General features: G+C 41.7%; 2 protein-coding genes across 2 annotated transcripts in view; one reads left to right on the top strand and one right to left on the bottom strand.

Annotated features, from left to right (window-relative positions):
- Window positions 1–902: 902 nt before the first annotated feature.
- LOC106811732 (OTU domain-containing protein 6B-like) lies at window positions 903–6,346 on the top strand. The gene is made up of 10 exons (XM_014815441.1): window positions 903–909; window positions 2,818–2,960; window positions 3,291–3,395; window positions 3,747–3,884; window positions 4,062–4,081; window positions 4,420–4,465; window positions 4,782–4,890; window positions 5,219–5,280; window positions 5,615–5,721; window positions 6,164–6,346. The coding sequence occupies exons 1-10, from the start codon at window positions 903–905 to the stop codon at window positions 6,240–6,242; spliced, it is 816 nt and encodes a 271-aa protein (XP_014670927.1). The 3' UTR covers window positions 6,243–6,346.
- Window positions 6,347–9,676: 3,330 nt separating this feature from the next.
- LOC106811735 (transcription initiation factor TFIID subunit 2-like) overlaps window positions 9,677–16,674 on the bottom strand; it is a 30,833-nt gene continuing 23,835 nt past the window's right edge. Inside the window, 10 exon segments of the mRNA XM_014815443.1 lie at window positions 9,677–10,402; window positions 10,839–10,926; window positions 11,437–11,547; window positions 11,867–12,028; window positions 12,164–12,238; window positions 12,897–13,043; window positions 13,594–13,813; window positions 14,284–14,388; window positions 14,749–14,930; window positions 15,773–15,917. Coding sequence (XP_014670929.1) covers window positions 10,161–10,402; window positions 10,839–10,926; window positions 11,437–11,547; window positions 11,867–12,028; window positions 12,164–12,238; window positions 12,897–13,043; window positions 13,594–13,813; window positions 14,284–14,388; window positions 14,749–14,930; window positions 15,773–15,917 — 1,477 coding nt within the window. The 3' untranslated portion in view covers window positions 9,677–10,160.

Raw genomic sequence — 16,674 nt, 5'->3', positions numbered from 1 at the left:
TATGTGTTTAATTTATTACTCACAGAGCTGAGCCAAATTGTCGCCTGCCTGAATATACTTGGATTTTAGCCTGTACATTTCAGCAACTCAATGGAATTAGGTTATCTCTACTTTCTTGACTTATCACCAATGCACGAAGGTCGATGCCATGTTTGATTATTGATTACACTTGCACGCGCCATCTCGCGGCAACTATAGGCCTAGTGATACATTATGACACAAATATATAAGACAGTCGAGCAGGTATGAAGTAGGATGGATTGTTAGGGTTTAGTTTTAGTGTTAATACCTATGCTACACAGTTTTGATGATGACGTAGCCGGTTTAGCGATAGAACAGGCTTTCAACCTTTTGCAGAAACGAAAGCCAGTACAGTAGAGCAGCAGATGAGCACTGTCGCTGTTGCGGCACTTGTTTTCATTTAACATGTTTAACGTAGAGTTGGGGAAAAATATTCCGCATTATTTGCTGGTGTCATCCCAATTCATACGTGTATGAATAGAGATGTGGCTTCATAGGAAAACAGTTTGTTTTGAATGTTGAACGTGTTGATCAGTGAGTAAATAAATGGAGACAGTTCAGGATCGTAGCCTCTGGGATGGGGGCGAGGGGGGGGCAGCTGCTCTCCTCGATCATAGAAAACTAATAAGATAAAAGCTAATAACTGTAAATTAACCGTAAAATAAGTGGAAATCATCATGTAGTCGTCCGTGAAACCCTCGCTCCCCACACTTGCCCACACCACGCCATGCAGGTCAACTGGAAGCTGCATCTCTCCCTTGTCATTACTGAGCAGACACGAAATTTGGCCTGCCTCCCCCACTAATTTGCACACCGTTTATACTTTTGTTGTAAATGTGATGAGCCCTAGATTATGGTTATTTTAATTTAAAATTCAGGAAATGGAGTGTATGTATTGCAGAAATGTAAACGCATTAAAATATCTTCAATTTACACACAATTCGTATATGCATTCATTTGTTGGTATAGCCTATGCAACTGCTTTCTGTGGTTGGTTGTTTGGTTGTGCTGTCGTTTGCTATATTAATCAGTATATAGATGACATAAACTTGATTGTGGTACTCATGCTCAAGCTATAATAATACGTTACATATGCTTTACTACCCTAGTAATCGTGTAAGTATCAAGAATAAAGATCAAGTCAATGCTAATGAAATCTCATTTGAATCTTTTTCATTCTTAAAGCGGTGCTTTGTTTCAAAGTACACCACAGAGTTGGCATTTGAGCACGCACGTATCTTGCTTGACTTGCAACAATTTCTAGGGAGGCTTGGTCATCTCGTTTAGATTGATGGATCAATTACTAATGATAAGAGAAATAGAAAATTTAGAGGAATTGATAAATGAAAGTGTCAATGACACTGTAGCTCACCTTGGGTGTGATAGAAGAGGGTGGGGGGATATATAAAGCAAGAGTATATATGAGAGAACTCCCATTATATAGCATATCTCCCATTACATACTCTTGATAATGATATATGCATGTTTTGATGCGAAAATAAATGTTTCAGATCTGAAAGTCTGAAATCTTGACGAGAGATGGCGCTACGCCTAAATCATGGCCATTTTGGTTTTCGAATATCGCGCAAATAAAAACAATAAAATATTCCAGTCAAATTACTGTAACGAAGAATCTAAAACACAATATTACACGTATATAGGTATGATTGTAGAGTTGTTGACCAGTTAGAGGAAATAAACGTAATAGGACGTTGTCATCTCTCCCATAGGAGTAACAACTGTTTTGGGGCTAGCCTAGCTCTAGTACTATAGCCCACGTACAGGCCTGCGGCAACTGTACGCGGGCTATAGTACTAGAGCTAGGGCTAGCCTTACACATTCACATACCAAAATTTAACAAAATCGAATGAATTTAGATGGCCATTTTCATTTTTGCCAAAAAGTGGGCGTGGCTCGAAAGTAGGTCAACTGGCGTGCTCCAAAATAGGAAGTTCAAATCTCTCCCATAGGAGTAACAACTGTATTCAATTTGAAACATGTGGGTGAAACGGTTGTTGAGTTATCGTTGACCATAGGCAGACACTGAAATGCATAGTGAAATTGCCAAAATCTACCTAATTTGCATAATTAAAAAAAAAATCTAAACCTGTGTGATATGTTTTGGGACCAGTCCTCATTCATTCACATACCAGAAATGAACAAAATCCATTGAACCTGAACTGACTTATGGCCATTTCCATTTTTGCCAAAAAGTGGACATGGCTCGAAAGTAGGTCGACTGGCGTGCTCCAATATAGGACGTTCAAACCTCTCCCATAGGAGTAACAACTATATGCAATTTGAAAGATGTGGGTCAAACGGTTCTTGAGTTATCGTTGACCATAGCCAAATGTTGACGGACGGACGGACGGATGGGCGGACGTATGACGGACGACACCCCATGGCAATAGCTTATCTTGACGATGTCAAGGCGAGCTAAAAATCACAACAAATGTGTAGGATTTGTTATGACATTTTTCTTACAATAAAATATTTTCACAAACACTTCACTTGTCATGATTTGAAATGCATATACACTGTGACTGTGACTGTCGTGTCACTGACAGTGACACTGTCAGCGACAGCGACACTCCACTTCAGTCCAGACTCCAGGCATTGCAATTGGCATTGGCACGATTTAGGGATTTACTTGCAAATGCAACTTACATTTACAAGTTACATAACCTTATAAAGATTGGTCTTTAAAGTCCAAGGCACTATATCAAAGACATAGAGGGTAAAATTCACACTAAAAATAGGGCCTACACCTTTCAACTAATTTATTTTAAATTGCAGCTAGAATCCAACAACTCAAACACTCGTTGCCCAAAGGCGACAAGAAACGAAAAAAAGACGTGAATGCTGAAGTGGCTAAGTTAGAAGAGGAGTTAAGTGCAAAGCAGCAAAGCCAGCTCGATGCACTGAGAGCTGAAATGCAGGTTTATAACAGCTATTAGAGAGTCACGTCTGCCTTGCGTATGAGATCTAATATTGTTCTGAAGATTGCACTAGCTATATGTATTCACAGGCTGCGTTTTGATGATCTGGTTTCATCCTGGTAGTGTTATTGTGTCTGCATGAACACGTTTGTGTTCCTGCGTCTGTACGCTCATGGTGTTGGCTCACAGGATTTAAATATAAACACTTGTTTGCACATGAGCTTGGTGCAGGTGAAATAGCAAGCATATACACTGTTGGCTAACATGTCAATACAGGTGATAAACACACCTGTTTAGCAGCTCGTCAATGTTTTACCTGGTCGTCGGCAGATTCAAGACGTTGCCAATCTGACGGGAGATCTTTCTGTGAATGATGAGAATTGTCAACCGCCCATTGTTGCCCCTAAGAAGCTCTCCAAAGCACAAAACAAAAGGGTGAGCTATATTACAGAGTAGCGGCTTCATATGTCTGATGGTGTAAGTTGAGTGAATACTCTGGTAAGACATGGACAGGGGGCAGTATACTGTCTCTGTAATGTAGAGTCATATCACAGGCCCTTGGAGGCTCAAGTTTCAAGTTTCAAGTTTCAAGAAGAGTAAAAGAGCGAAGCGGGACCGCTTCGCTCTTTTACTCTTCTTTAAACTTGAGCTTCCAAGGGTCTGTGGTCATATACCCATTTTATGAGGATCTAATAAGTACAACGCCATGCATTACGTAGTGATTGCAAATTATTTTATGTTATTTAGTGTTGAATTTGTTACTTTATCTTTTCCTTATATATGCAGGAGAAAAAGGCAGCTGAAGAGAGAAAGAGGGCTCAGCGTATTGCAGAGCAAGAAAAGGAAAATGCTTTTGGTGTTAGACACATAGAAGGTGAAAAGATGAAAGAATTGCTTCAGTCAAGAAATCGAGCAATACATGAGGTATGTAGAGTTAGGGTTTAGCATTACGTGAGAAATGTGGAGTGAATATATAGCAGCATAGCTTTAGTGTAAAACGAGAAAACCGATACAACACAGATATGCATATCTAAAAACCATACGCATGAGATAAAAAGAGTTCAAGAATTCAAAAATTTCAATTTTTTTTTCCTTTTACAGATTCCTTCTGATGGAAATTGGTAAGTTGCTATTTTATTGTGTTCTTTGCACAGAAGATACACATACACTCTGATTAAAGATGTCTTAGCTGTGTTACATTTGTATGCATGGTTTTGTATTTAATACAGTATTCTATATCCTTTAATACTTTCTATCACCGTGCATGATTGCAGTGACATGTAATTCTACAGGCTCATCAGTATGTGAGTTATGTATGTTGAATTTGCACACAGTTAGTGAGAGCTAGGTGCCAAAACTAAAAAAATGGTAAGGCATTTGTGAAAATGACAATAAATAAATAGAATATAAAATTAAATAATTCACTGTTTTAATACCATTGTTAATTTTTCTCTTACAGTCTGTACAACGCAGTCACACATCAGCTACGGTTGCACGGGATGGAGGTAAGCCTGTGAACTGTAAGATTTCAATCGCCAATTTACATTGTTATAGCTTATGTAGCTTTACACAGCAACCTGATACTGATTCTGAGTGATACGGTGCAGGACCATTGCGGTATAATGCACTGGAAAGAGGGTGGCTGCGGGCATTTACCAGTATAATCGATGGTGAGGCTTTCTGAAGTGTGATGCAACTATTCTGAAGGTCTCAGGTGAGGTGGCTGTTGCCACATTCTCTAGCAGCTGGTTTCAGTCTATTGTTGTTTTTATAAAGGATGATTGACGAAGCATATCGTGTTTCCCGTTTGTTGTCTGGCAGGCGACCATGCAAGATCTAAGAGAGCAGGTGGCCGGGCACATGCGAAGTAATCAGGATGAATTCATGCCGTTTCTTTCAAAGCCAGACACGGGTGATCCGTACACTGAAGGTACGTGCGATCCCGCTCTGTGAGCGAGTGTTGAGAAAATTTGTTGCCGGAAGAAACGTACGCCGCCTAGTTCTTGCAGTAGCGAGGAAGGTGAAGACATGCTTTCTTCTCTGTCTGAAAAGCGATTTAGCTGCTACTGTTTCACTTACTGCGTTAGTTGCTGTGACTACTACTGTTTAGTTACTGTTTACTGCGTTAGTTACTGTGATTTAGTTACTGTTTACTGCGTTAGTTACTGTGATTTAGTTAATGTTTACTGCGTTAGTTACTGTGATTTAGTTACTGTTTACTGCGTTAGTTACTGTGATTTAGTTACTGCGTGTTTCAGAGGAGTTTGACAACTACTGCAGTGAAGTGTCGTCAACACCTGCGTGGGGCGGGCAGCTCGAGGTAGGCTTGATGCAGCTGTTGTTGTAGATGAGCTGTGGGATTGGTGGGATTGGCATATCATACATGTGTTAGCTAGCAGTCACCTTTATAGAACGGAGACACCTGTTGACAAATGACACTTTTGGTGATTCCCTCCAGCGAGAGGTGTACAGAAAAACCGTCTCTATTGAACAGACATGTGTCTATAAAGGACTCTATTGGCTTTTCCCTTTAGCGAGAGTTGTACAGTAAAACCACCTCTTAAAGGAGCACCTGTCTATAATGGACACTTGTGGCTTTTGCCTTCCACCTGCGCAGTGAATAAACAGTGGTTTTATTATGTGTTTGGCTGTAGATCCGTGCGCTGTGTGAGGTGCTACGACATCCGCTGGAGGTCTTGCAGGCAGACGGACCTCCTATTGTCGTCGGCACGGACTTTAAAACCGAGACACTCGTCATCGCGTATGTTTAACATCTTTTTTTGTTGACATATACCTTTTTTAATTTTTACACGCAAGTATGCAGACATCGTGATCGGTAGCCGACACAGGGTTCCGTTAAGCACGTTGGGAGATAGCTAGGCGGATTAATGAAATTGGTTTTCAATCGATCGTGATCTGTAATAGATTGTCTGATGTGGAATCGATTTAAACACATGGCGATAGTCTAGGATACCAAGGCAACCAAACTAGAGGCACTTTCGCAAGGCTGGAAACGTCTTTGCATCGATTTTTATGCTGACTTTATTATACTTGTAGCCTATTTTATTTATTTTTTATTTATTTAGGCAATTATCCATCATATACAATACATAGCATACTCCTTATATATATATTATGTATTATTATGTATTATGTATTATATATTATATCCAATATATATACAATATTCCTTTGCATTGCAGATACCACAGGCATGCGTATGGGTTGGGAGCACACTATAATTCGACAGTCACTACTGATGACAGCACTCCAGCATCGTGACACTAGTGAGATACGACAACGAGACTATGCATCTCGATTATAACACGCAGTCACAATCGCTCTCCGCATAATAGAGTAGTACCATTTTTAGCTCATCTGACATAGTAGATTGTTGGTATTATTCGATGGTGGACTGTTTGATGCGTTCTTTTTTTTGGACTTTGTATGTGCGTTGATGTTAGGGGATGGCAGCTTGTAGAATCGCATGAGCGTGCGTGCCGTGCGTACGTCAACAGTTGGCACAAATCTTAACCGCTCGACGTACGGTCACGATATTCGGGACGTGGGTGGTATATCCGAAAACGAGTTGGGATGTCGAAGCTGGGGATCAAAGGTCAAAGGTCAAGAGTGTAAAAGAAGGGGGAACATTCCTCCTTAACTTAAGGTATAGGGAGGAAATGCAGAATTGGCAGCACAAATCTAAATGGCTCGACCTAGGCTCGTGAGGTGAGTAGCATCATGGTAGGAAAAGCCATCACTTGGCCGAAATTGAGGTCACAGGTCAAAGGTTAATGGGGCACAGGGCAGGTTTTAGACATTTTCTGAGGACATGGTCTGACGAGCGACTTGAAAAACTTTTTTGTTTCAGGGTGACCTACCATTTTTATGGCTTTATTGAAAGGACCATGAAATGTACATCCGCTGACATGCGAAGAGTAAGTGTCTGAATAACCTTTTGACCCTGAAGGGAGGGTTCAACATGGATTTGTTGACTGTTAACAAAGGACTGAACTGCTTTTGCTATTATTAGAGCCCCTAACCTGTGTGGATGTGATGCTACATTTGCAGTTCAATTGCATAAGACAAAAGTTTGTTGAACAAGGTTGCACTCCTTAAATCATATTATTTTCTAAAGCAGTCTGTATATTAATAGCACCCTGATTGCTAGACGTGGCTACGCGCATCCGAAATGTAGGCAAAACCTGGGCAATCCATTACTGATGGGCATGGGGTGAACTGGCACTTATTCTAATAAAGACATGCACACCCTGGCAATGCAGATGTGTTTATTTATTACTCAGCAGCTGAGCCAAATTGTCGCCTGCCGAATGAATATACTTGGATTTTAGCCTGTACATTTCAGCAACTCAATGGAATTAGGTTACTCTCCTTTCTTGACTTATCACCAATGCACGAAGGTCGATGCCATGTTTGATTATTGATTACACTTGCACGGGCTGCCATCTCGCGGCAACTATAGGCCTAGTGATACATTATGACACAATATATAAGACAGTCGAGGCAGGTATGAAAGTAGGATGGATTGTTAGGGTTTAGTTTTAGTGTTACTATGCTACACAGTTTTGATGATGACGTAGCCGGTTTAGCGATAGAACAGGCTTTCAACCTTTTGCAGAAACGAAAGCCAGTACAGTAACGCAAGCAGATAGCACTGTCGCTGTTGCGGCACTTGTTTTCATTTAACATTTTAACGTAGAGTTGGGAAAAATATTCGCATTATTGCTGGTGTCATCCCAATTCACATACGTGTATGAATAGAGATGTGGCTTCATAGGGAAACACGTTTGTTTTGAATGTTGAACGTGTTGATCAGTGAGTAAATAAATGGAGACAGTTCAGAGATCGTAGCCTCTGGATGGGGCGAGGGGGGGGCAGCTGCTCTCCTCGATCATAGAAAACTAATAAGATAAAAGCTAATAACTGTAAATTAACCGTAAAATAAGTGGAAATCATCATGTAGTCGTCCTGAAACCCTCGCCCCACACTTGCCACACCACGCCATGCAGGTCAACATGGAAGCTGGCATCTCTCCCTTGTCATTACTGACAGACACGAAATTTGGCCTGCCTCCCCACATAATTTGCACACCGTTTATACTTTTGTTGTAAATGTGATGAGCCATAGATTAGGTCATTTTAATTTAAATTCAGGAAATGGAGTGTATGTATTGGCAGAAATGTAGACGCATTAAAATATCTAAATTTAACAACACAATTCGTATATGCATTCATTTGTTGGTAAGCCTATGGCAACTGCTTTCTGTGGTTGGTTGTTTGGTTGTGCTGTCGTTTGCTAATATTAATCAGTATATAGAATGACATAAACTTGATTGTGGTACTCATGCTCAGCTTAATAATACGTTAACATATGTCTTTACTACCCTAGTAATCGTGTAAGTATCAGAATAAAGATCAAGTCTAATGAAATCTCATTTGAATCTTTTCATTCTAAAGCGGTGCTTTGTTTCAAAGTACATCCAACAGAGTTGGCATTTTGAGCACGCACGTATCTTGCTTGACTTGCAACAATTTCTAGGGAGGGCTTGGTCATCTCGTTAGATTGATGGATCAATTACTAATGATAAGAGAAAATAGAAAATTTAGAGGAATTGATAAATGAAAGTGTCAAGTGACACTGTAGCGCACCTTGGTGTGATAGAAGAGGGTGGGGGATATATATAAGCAAGAGTATATGAGAGAGACTCCCATTATATATGGCATATCTCCCATTACATACTCTTGATAAGATATATGCATGTTTTGATGCGAAATAAATGTTTCAGATCTGAAAGTCTGAAATCTTGACGAGAGATGGCGCTACGCCTAAATCATGGCCATTTTGGTTTTCGAATATCGCGCCAAATCAAAACGAATAAAATATTCCAGTCAATTACTGTAACGAAGAATCTAAAACACATATTACACGTATATAGGTATGATTGTAGAGTTGTTGACCAGTTAGAGGAAATAAACGTAATAGGACGTTGTCATCTCTCCCATAGGAGTAACAACTGTTTGTGGGCAGGCCTGCGGCAACTGTACGCGGCTATAGTACTAGAGCTAGGGCTAGCCTTACACATTCACATACCAAATATTTAAACAAAATCGAATGAATTTAGATGGCCATTTTCATTTTTGCCAAAAAGTGGGCGTGGCTCGAAAGTAGGTGCGACTGGCGCGTGCTCCAAAATAGGAAGTTCAAATCTTCTCCATAGGAGTAACAACTGTATTCAATTTGAAACATGTGGGTCAAACGTTCTTGAGTTATCGTTGACCATAGCAGACACTGAAATGCATAGTGAAATTGCCTAAAAAATCTACCTAATTTGCATAATTTAAAAAAAAATCTAAACCTGTGTGATATGTTTTGGGACCAGTCCTCATTCATTCACATACCAGAATGAAACAAAATCCATTGAACTGATCTGACTTATGCCATTTCCATTTTTTGCGCCAAAAAGTGGACGTGGCTCGAATGTAGGTCGACTGCGTGCTCCAAAAATAGGACGTTCAAACCTCTCCCATAGGAGTAACAACTATATGCAATTTTGAAAGATGTCGGTCAAACGGTTCTTGATTTATCGTTGACCGTAGCCAAATGTTGACGGACGAACGGGCGTACGACGGAACGACACCCCATGGGCAATAGCTCATCTGACAATGTCAAGGCGAGCAACAATCACAACAAATGTGTAGGATTTGTTATGACATTTTTCTTACAATAAAATATTTTCACAAACACTTCACTTGTCATGATTTGAAATGCATACATTACACGTAATTACGAAATTAACGATCGACATAACAGCACCCAACTATTTACACCCATCGCATTCACACTTCTCATGTACCTAGTATACACATGTATGAGGTAATCTATTTATAATGTGAATAGCCCATTAACGTTTATGTGGTATAAAGTGGCTACAACGTTTGTTGAAGGGTCTTGATACTATCAGAAGAGAACTCGTGAAAGTAATTCGAATTCATTTTCTTTTGATATAACGAAGATGCGTACAATTAAAAGGTATCCCGCCTCGTAATCTCATTTTCTACGTGAGAAGGATAAAATATTGCATTAGTACTCGAACGCTTCACTACATCCCGACTCACGTCGACTGCCACGTATTTCCGAAATAAATTTTTTTTCTTCGGATTTCCGGTGTCCGAGGCATGGTCAGTCGGTGAACGGAGAGTTGTGGGTGGAACTCTCCGAACTCTGCTGCTTCTCGTGCCGGCTGCCGTGCTTCTCGTGCCGTTCGTGCTTGTGCTTGTGCTTGTGCTTCTTTTTCTTCTTCTTCTTCTTCTCCTTGTGGTGCTTGTGCTTCTCCTCGGACGGCGTCGCCGCGGCGACGGGCGGCGCGGCAGACGCGGTGAACAGCGCCGGCTTCGGACGCTGCTCCTCGTCCGAGTCGAAGTCTGGAACGCCGAAATATTTCTGTTATGCCTTGTCGAAAGAACAATAACTGTAGAAAGAGAATACGCTTAATACAACTTTATTAACTAAAAAAAACCACGGCATTACAGCTGGAGTGTTACAAACCGTCCCTGCGCATACCACGCGCTGCTAGTATAGCAAGTCCCAACACAACGCGAGTGCAACGAATACCTGCTGCGTTGCTGCTTGACCTACATTCTAGAAGCCAAACTTACTATAATGTAACAGCGATAGAAAATAAAGAGTTATTTATATCAATTTCCGCTAGTAACTCAGGTTTTCGCGCGGAATCGGAGCGTGAATCCGAACAGGGACGGGTTTTCGCGCGGAATCGGAGCGTTAAACCGGAACGGGGGACGGGGTTTTGCGCGGAATCGAAGCATGAAATCGGAACGGGGGGACGGGTTAATGGCTCACCAAAGATGTCGAACTTGTGTGGATCCTCGTGCCTGCGCTCGGAGCCGAAGCGTGGCCTCGAATCTCCCGAATCCTTGCTCGGCTGCTGCTACAGAACACAGAAACGACAGTGCGTCATATATATATATATATATATATACATATATATATATATATATATATATATGAGGACGGATATGTTGTGTATGTAGGCGGACGACAACTGCAACCACTGCTGTAGTCGTGTCGACTTTGGTTGTCAGATGTTAGTTAGGTCGGTTGAAATATAATAATAACAGAATTTTTGGTCTATTGTTTGGCGACAAAAGCAACCACTGATGTAGTCATGCAGTTTGCACATGCGTAGCTGCAGGCATATGGTTACAAAACCTATGGTTATTAAGACGTTAAACGTTCTAATGCAAGATGCTAGTCAAGTAGGTTGATGAAGTAATAAAATATAGAATTTTTGATCCTTGGTTCACCTGATTCCCACTATCTGGTCCCCCCATTCTGCCCGCTTTCTTGTCTCAGTGTCGGCTAATCAATGATTCTGTTGTTATCTGCTGTACGCCGGAACAGACGCACGCGTGCGCGCGCGCACTTGTTTCGAGCGTACCTTAGAAGCCATGGCGATCTTGAGGAAAGAAGAGGGCAGCACGCTGCGGGCGGTCGTCTTCACCTTCAGCGGCGGCCCGTCTCCCTCAATGGACGAGTCGGAATCCACCACCTGCACATCAGAGTTCGACTTATGATATCGACACTCACAAGCAACAGCTGCGCATTTGCGATGCGATATTCCTTAAAACAGCTAAGATGGTTGAATACAGTCACACCCGTATATCGAGTTTACTCGAGAGAAACCCCAAGTGTCCTTTATATGCAGGTGGCCGTTTTACAGAGGTGGTTTCACTGTATAACAACCATTGGGGGGAAATGCCAAGAATGGCCTTTATAGACAGGTGCTCGTTCTAAAGAGGTATCCACTAACACAGAGTCTACTGTATGAAGAAGATGTGTAATGATCACTCCTGTATTTTTCACCCTACCTTCACAGGAGTTGCGTATCTGGCCTCGTCAAACCTCCCTCCATCCTCGTCGTCCTCTGGAATGCCCTTCTCGGGCATTTTCCCTCCTTCCTGCGCATCCATGGTAGATACCTGACCTTCTCCTTCCTGCTCTGCATGTTTATCCTTTTCCTCTTCCTCCCTCTGAAAATGAACTGCGGAATTCAGGACCTTTCCGATAAAATGCCTGCAATGCATTAGCGTAACAAACGCAGACGCGCTATGACGATCGAACGCAAGCGCTGCATCTTTTATCAAAGCAAAATCCAGATTTCTCACTATCGATGCCCCGTGATCCGTGTATCCATGCGTATCGTGCCCGATGGAGATGTCTATTCGCGTCAGTGATTGTGCCTGGAGCAGAAAGCAATTAACCAAGCGACATGGAGGAAATTCACAAATGACCTGTGTCTCTCAGGAGACTGAATGGGCTAAGAATAAAGAAGTAAGAAATACTAAGAAGGCTAAGAAATAAGAAGAAGAAGAATGAAATAAGTTCATTGGATTTCGTTGAAATTATAAATTCATATTTATCTTGTGTTAAATCCAAGAAATTAACTTATTATATTAGATAGCAAGTTAATTTCTCGTATTTAAATTGACTACGTCACGAATTTTCTATGGTGTATATTTGTAAAATGTTTGTTGTAATTTTTTACATGAAAAGTAAGTACTAACGGGACTAAATGTATCTTCAAATTCTTACCTGATAAGATTGTTTCTCAACTAGTTAAAAATCCAAAAAAACCTGGGCAATTTGATATATTGATCATGACATTAAATGCTTCCTATAGGCTATGTATGGGTCACGAGTGTTTGTTCACACCGAACGGAATAGCAAAATAGGAAGTATAATACAGCAAAAGAGAACCACTTACATTTTGTGAAAAAGTGGACGTACTTTTTTTTACTTTTACTATTTTCGGTGACGTAATAACTTTAACACAAGATAAATATGAATTTATAGAAGAAGAAGAAGTTTGCGGCGATCTATCTCGCGCGCGCGCGTCACCTGTTCTTCCTCCTTCACTGGCTCGACGACGACCTCCATCGCTCCGACCTCTATGTCGATCATCTCCTCCGACATGAGGGGGCTGCCGGGCTGCGCCGCGGGGGGCTGCGGCGAGAACCTGTCCTCCTGCGCCACGTCCATCGCTTCCTGCATCGAACACGTCAAATTCGTTTATTAGTCGTAGTAGCGAGTGGCGTCAACAATGCGTTAGGGTAGGTAATCGCTTCTTGCATTTATCCGAAATTCGATTGTTCATCATAGTAACGAGTTGCGTCGACAATATGCATTAGGTTAGGTCATTGCTTCCTGCATTGGACACGTTGTCCAAAATCGTTTGTTAGTTGTCGTAGCGAGTGGCGTCGACAATGCGTTAGGCTAGGTAATGTGAAAAACGCTTCCTGCATTTTCCGAAATTCGTTTGTTAGTTGTCGTAGCGAGTGGCGTCGACAATGCGTTAGGATATGTAATGTGAAAAACGCTTCCTGCATTTTCCGAAATTCGTTTGTTAGTTGAAGTAGGTTTATGTGGTAAGATAAGGTTTATTGAGTAAAGGGAGGGTTCGATTTGAATTCGTCGTCGACAGACATCGACGTTGATCGAATTATTTTCGTGCATTTCTTTAAAAAAGGTCAAACAAGATGGCTGACGAGATGTGCGGCGCTGGGAAAAAGAAACAAGATGGCCGCCGGCGACTCACGTGCACGGCAGCGTAGGAGTAACCATGGTCACCTCCGCCCACGGCGGAGAACGCTTTCGTTTCCCTCTCCCAGCCTCCAGGGGATGTGGCTGTGTCAATGACCTTCTGGGTCAGCGGCGCGTCTGCGGAGTGCGTCAGTGCCGGCTTCGATCGGCCGAACAATACGTGATAGAGGTCGATGAGGTCGCAGCGCAGCCGGGAATCATGGGAAGTCTTACAGCTGCGCAGAAGAAATGTATTCGCGTTGATCATCACCCCAGCTTGACACGTTCTGTGACCTTCAACTACTGTCAAGGTTAACAGCCGTGCTCAGCCCTGCACGGCTTATAATGGATGACTAATACTTGTTACACATTCCAAGTAGAATAATTTTGAGAAGAGGCTATTGAGAGATATCAGAGCAGCTTGTGGTATATTTATTACGATGCTGAGCATAAATATTACATAATACATTACGTGAGTAAGTAAATAAATAATAATATAAATAAATATATGTGATATGTGTGTGCGTGCGTGCGTATATATATACATGCACATTTATTAGCTTACAGTTTAGTATACATTTTATATGTTAGTAGATACAGAAGATGTAAATGTAATTGGAATATGTAAAGTATATGCTGACTGCTGCCCATTTTCTCAGGGATTGTAGGCTGGGCGATTTTTCTCGAATCGATGTAAGGCACCTACTTCATCAGCTTCCACATTCTATCGACAAGACTAGCCGACGCGAGGGGACTGTTGTCTGCCTTCCTGAAGGGAGGGTTGTCGCACAGCATGCGTAGCACCTCGTGTCTGAAGATGGAAATATGGGGACGCTTTAGACACCATGCCAAAATTAAATACAACGTTCACAAGAACGTTTGATTAAACGCACACATCGGAAGGACATGAGAGAAGACTCGCATGTTCTCCAGCACACATATGTATATATATATATATGCATATGTATGTATGTGAACACCAATCAGATCCGTGTTTTCACAATGTTTCCTTCCCACCCGCCACAAACCCAAATTAAAAGAAATTTTTTCGGAACCACAAAAATAGAAGATGTATAACAACGGCCCTATTATACAGGTCGGCGCTAGAAAATACACAACAACGACCCTACTACACAGGTCAACGCGCAGCGACCGGCTGCAAGGCTCCCACCTCACGTAAGGGTCGGGATCCTTCTCGACGATGTCGAGCAGCCAGGACAGCTCGTCGGCGTTGCCGTCGACACGCGTGTAGTCGACGAGCGCGTCCAGAGCGGTCAGCCGCACGTCCACGTACTGACCGTAGCTCGCGTAGCTGCGGAACAACGTCGGGTCGTTCGGCAGGTGACCGTTCTTCTGCGTGACGACAAAAGCACGTACGACGCGTTGTGAACGTGCAACATCGTAAACATACGATGTTGTAAATACACAAAGGTATAACTGTACAATGCTATAAATGCACAAAGGTATAACTGTACAATGCTATAAATGTACATCACAAATATACAATGCTAAAAATGTAAAAATGCTATAACTGTAAAATGGTTCAAATGCACAACATTACAAATGTACAATTTGTAACCAGGTTGAGCACCCAGGTTAGGAGTTATTCGCTTAGGTTATTAGGTTAGGGGAGCGCACTGATGTAACGTTATGAATGTACAATGTAATGAATGTACAATGTCATAAATGTTTAATGTTATAAATGTACAATGTTATAAATGTACAATGTCATGAATGTACAATGTTATAAATGTTTAATGTTATAAATGTACAAAGTCATAAATGTTTAATGTTATAAATGTATGATCCTATAAATATACAACACCATAAATGTGCAATGCTATAAACGTACAACGGTTTAATTGCACAATGTTAAAAATGTTGTATTATAATTCTACAATAAAAAAATTAATGTACAATGCTATAAATGGACAACACTAAGAACGAAAAATGGTTGCGACGTCAAACAACGTACAAACTACAGCGAGCGATACCCAGACGAAAACTAGATCGTTCCGTCCCCTGATCTTGCTCACCTATCAATCGTGCCAAGGCTTCCTTTCCTGTTTTCTCTGCTAAGAGTAAGCAGACCTTCGCCAGTCCACGCGCACGCGCTGCCGCGATTGGGACCCCGGAGCATCCAGGTTATAGGTGGGGTATTCACTTAGGTTATTGGGTTGGGGGAGCGCACTCACCTGCAGCACACGGATGCACTTGAGACAGTTGACGGTGACGACTAGCCGGTAGCATGGCAGCAGCTTCTCCAGGTTCGTGTAGCGCGTGACCTCCTCGAGTAGCAGCTTCATGTCGCTCGACAACATGTCTGCTGTCACCATGCTCCTGTAGAGAGAGAGAGAGAGCGAAGCTCGGTTATTCGCGCACACACACACACACACATATATGCATATATAAGCACACACATCACGCTGCTGTTGACACAGAGAGAGAGAGGCTTGGTTATTCACGCACAAATATATGCATATATAAGCACACACACCATGCTGCTGTTGACACAGAGAGTAGAGAGAGGCTTGGTTATTCACGCACAAATATATGCATATATAAGCACACACACCATGCTGCTGTTGACACAGAGAGAGAGAGGCTTGGTTATTCGCACACAAAAATTCCGTGCAACTCAAATTTCCTTTGTATTCTTTCACGTTCACGTGTGGTTCAGTCTGTAAAATACAGGCGCCCGTTGTCGGAAACGAAATAAGTCTTAACATTAGTCTTGACAGCTTTTTCTCAAAGAAGATTTACAGAATGGTGGGAAAGTTAAGAGTTTCTCATACGCAGTGTATAGATGTCTGGTCTAAGTGAAAAAATTAATCTTTGTTTCCGACAACAAGCGCCTATATAATAATTTACAAAATGAACCACACTTGAATGGAAACAAGTGCCGCAGTGCGACAGGGCTCATCTGGTGTATGGTGTTCTGCTGATAAATTCATTTGTGCATAGCAAGACGTCTTATACATAAGTCTTCTTTATTCTTGTTTGACTTTCGTAGCCAATTGGAACAAATATATCAGCTACACTTTCGCACCCACCTCTAATCTCTATGCATTGCAGACAAATGTGTATTGCAGGTTGG

Source organism: Priapulus caudatus, unplaced genomic scaffold (genome assembly GCF_000485595.1).
Source record: "Priapulus caudatus unplaced genomic scaffold, Priapulus_caudatus-5.0.1 Scaffold569, whole genome shotgun sequence".
Classification (NCBI taxonomy): Eukaryota; Metazoa; Priapulida; class Priapulimorpha; order Priapulimorphida; family Priapulidae; genus Priapulus; species Priapulus caudatus.
The sequence above is the reverse complement of the archived record's forward strand: the minus strand, read 5'-3'. Positions and strand labels throughout refer to the sequence as shown.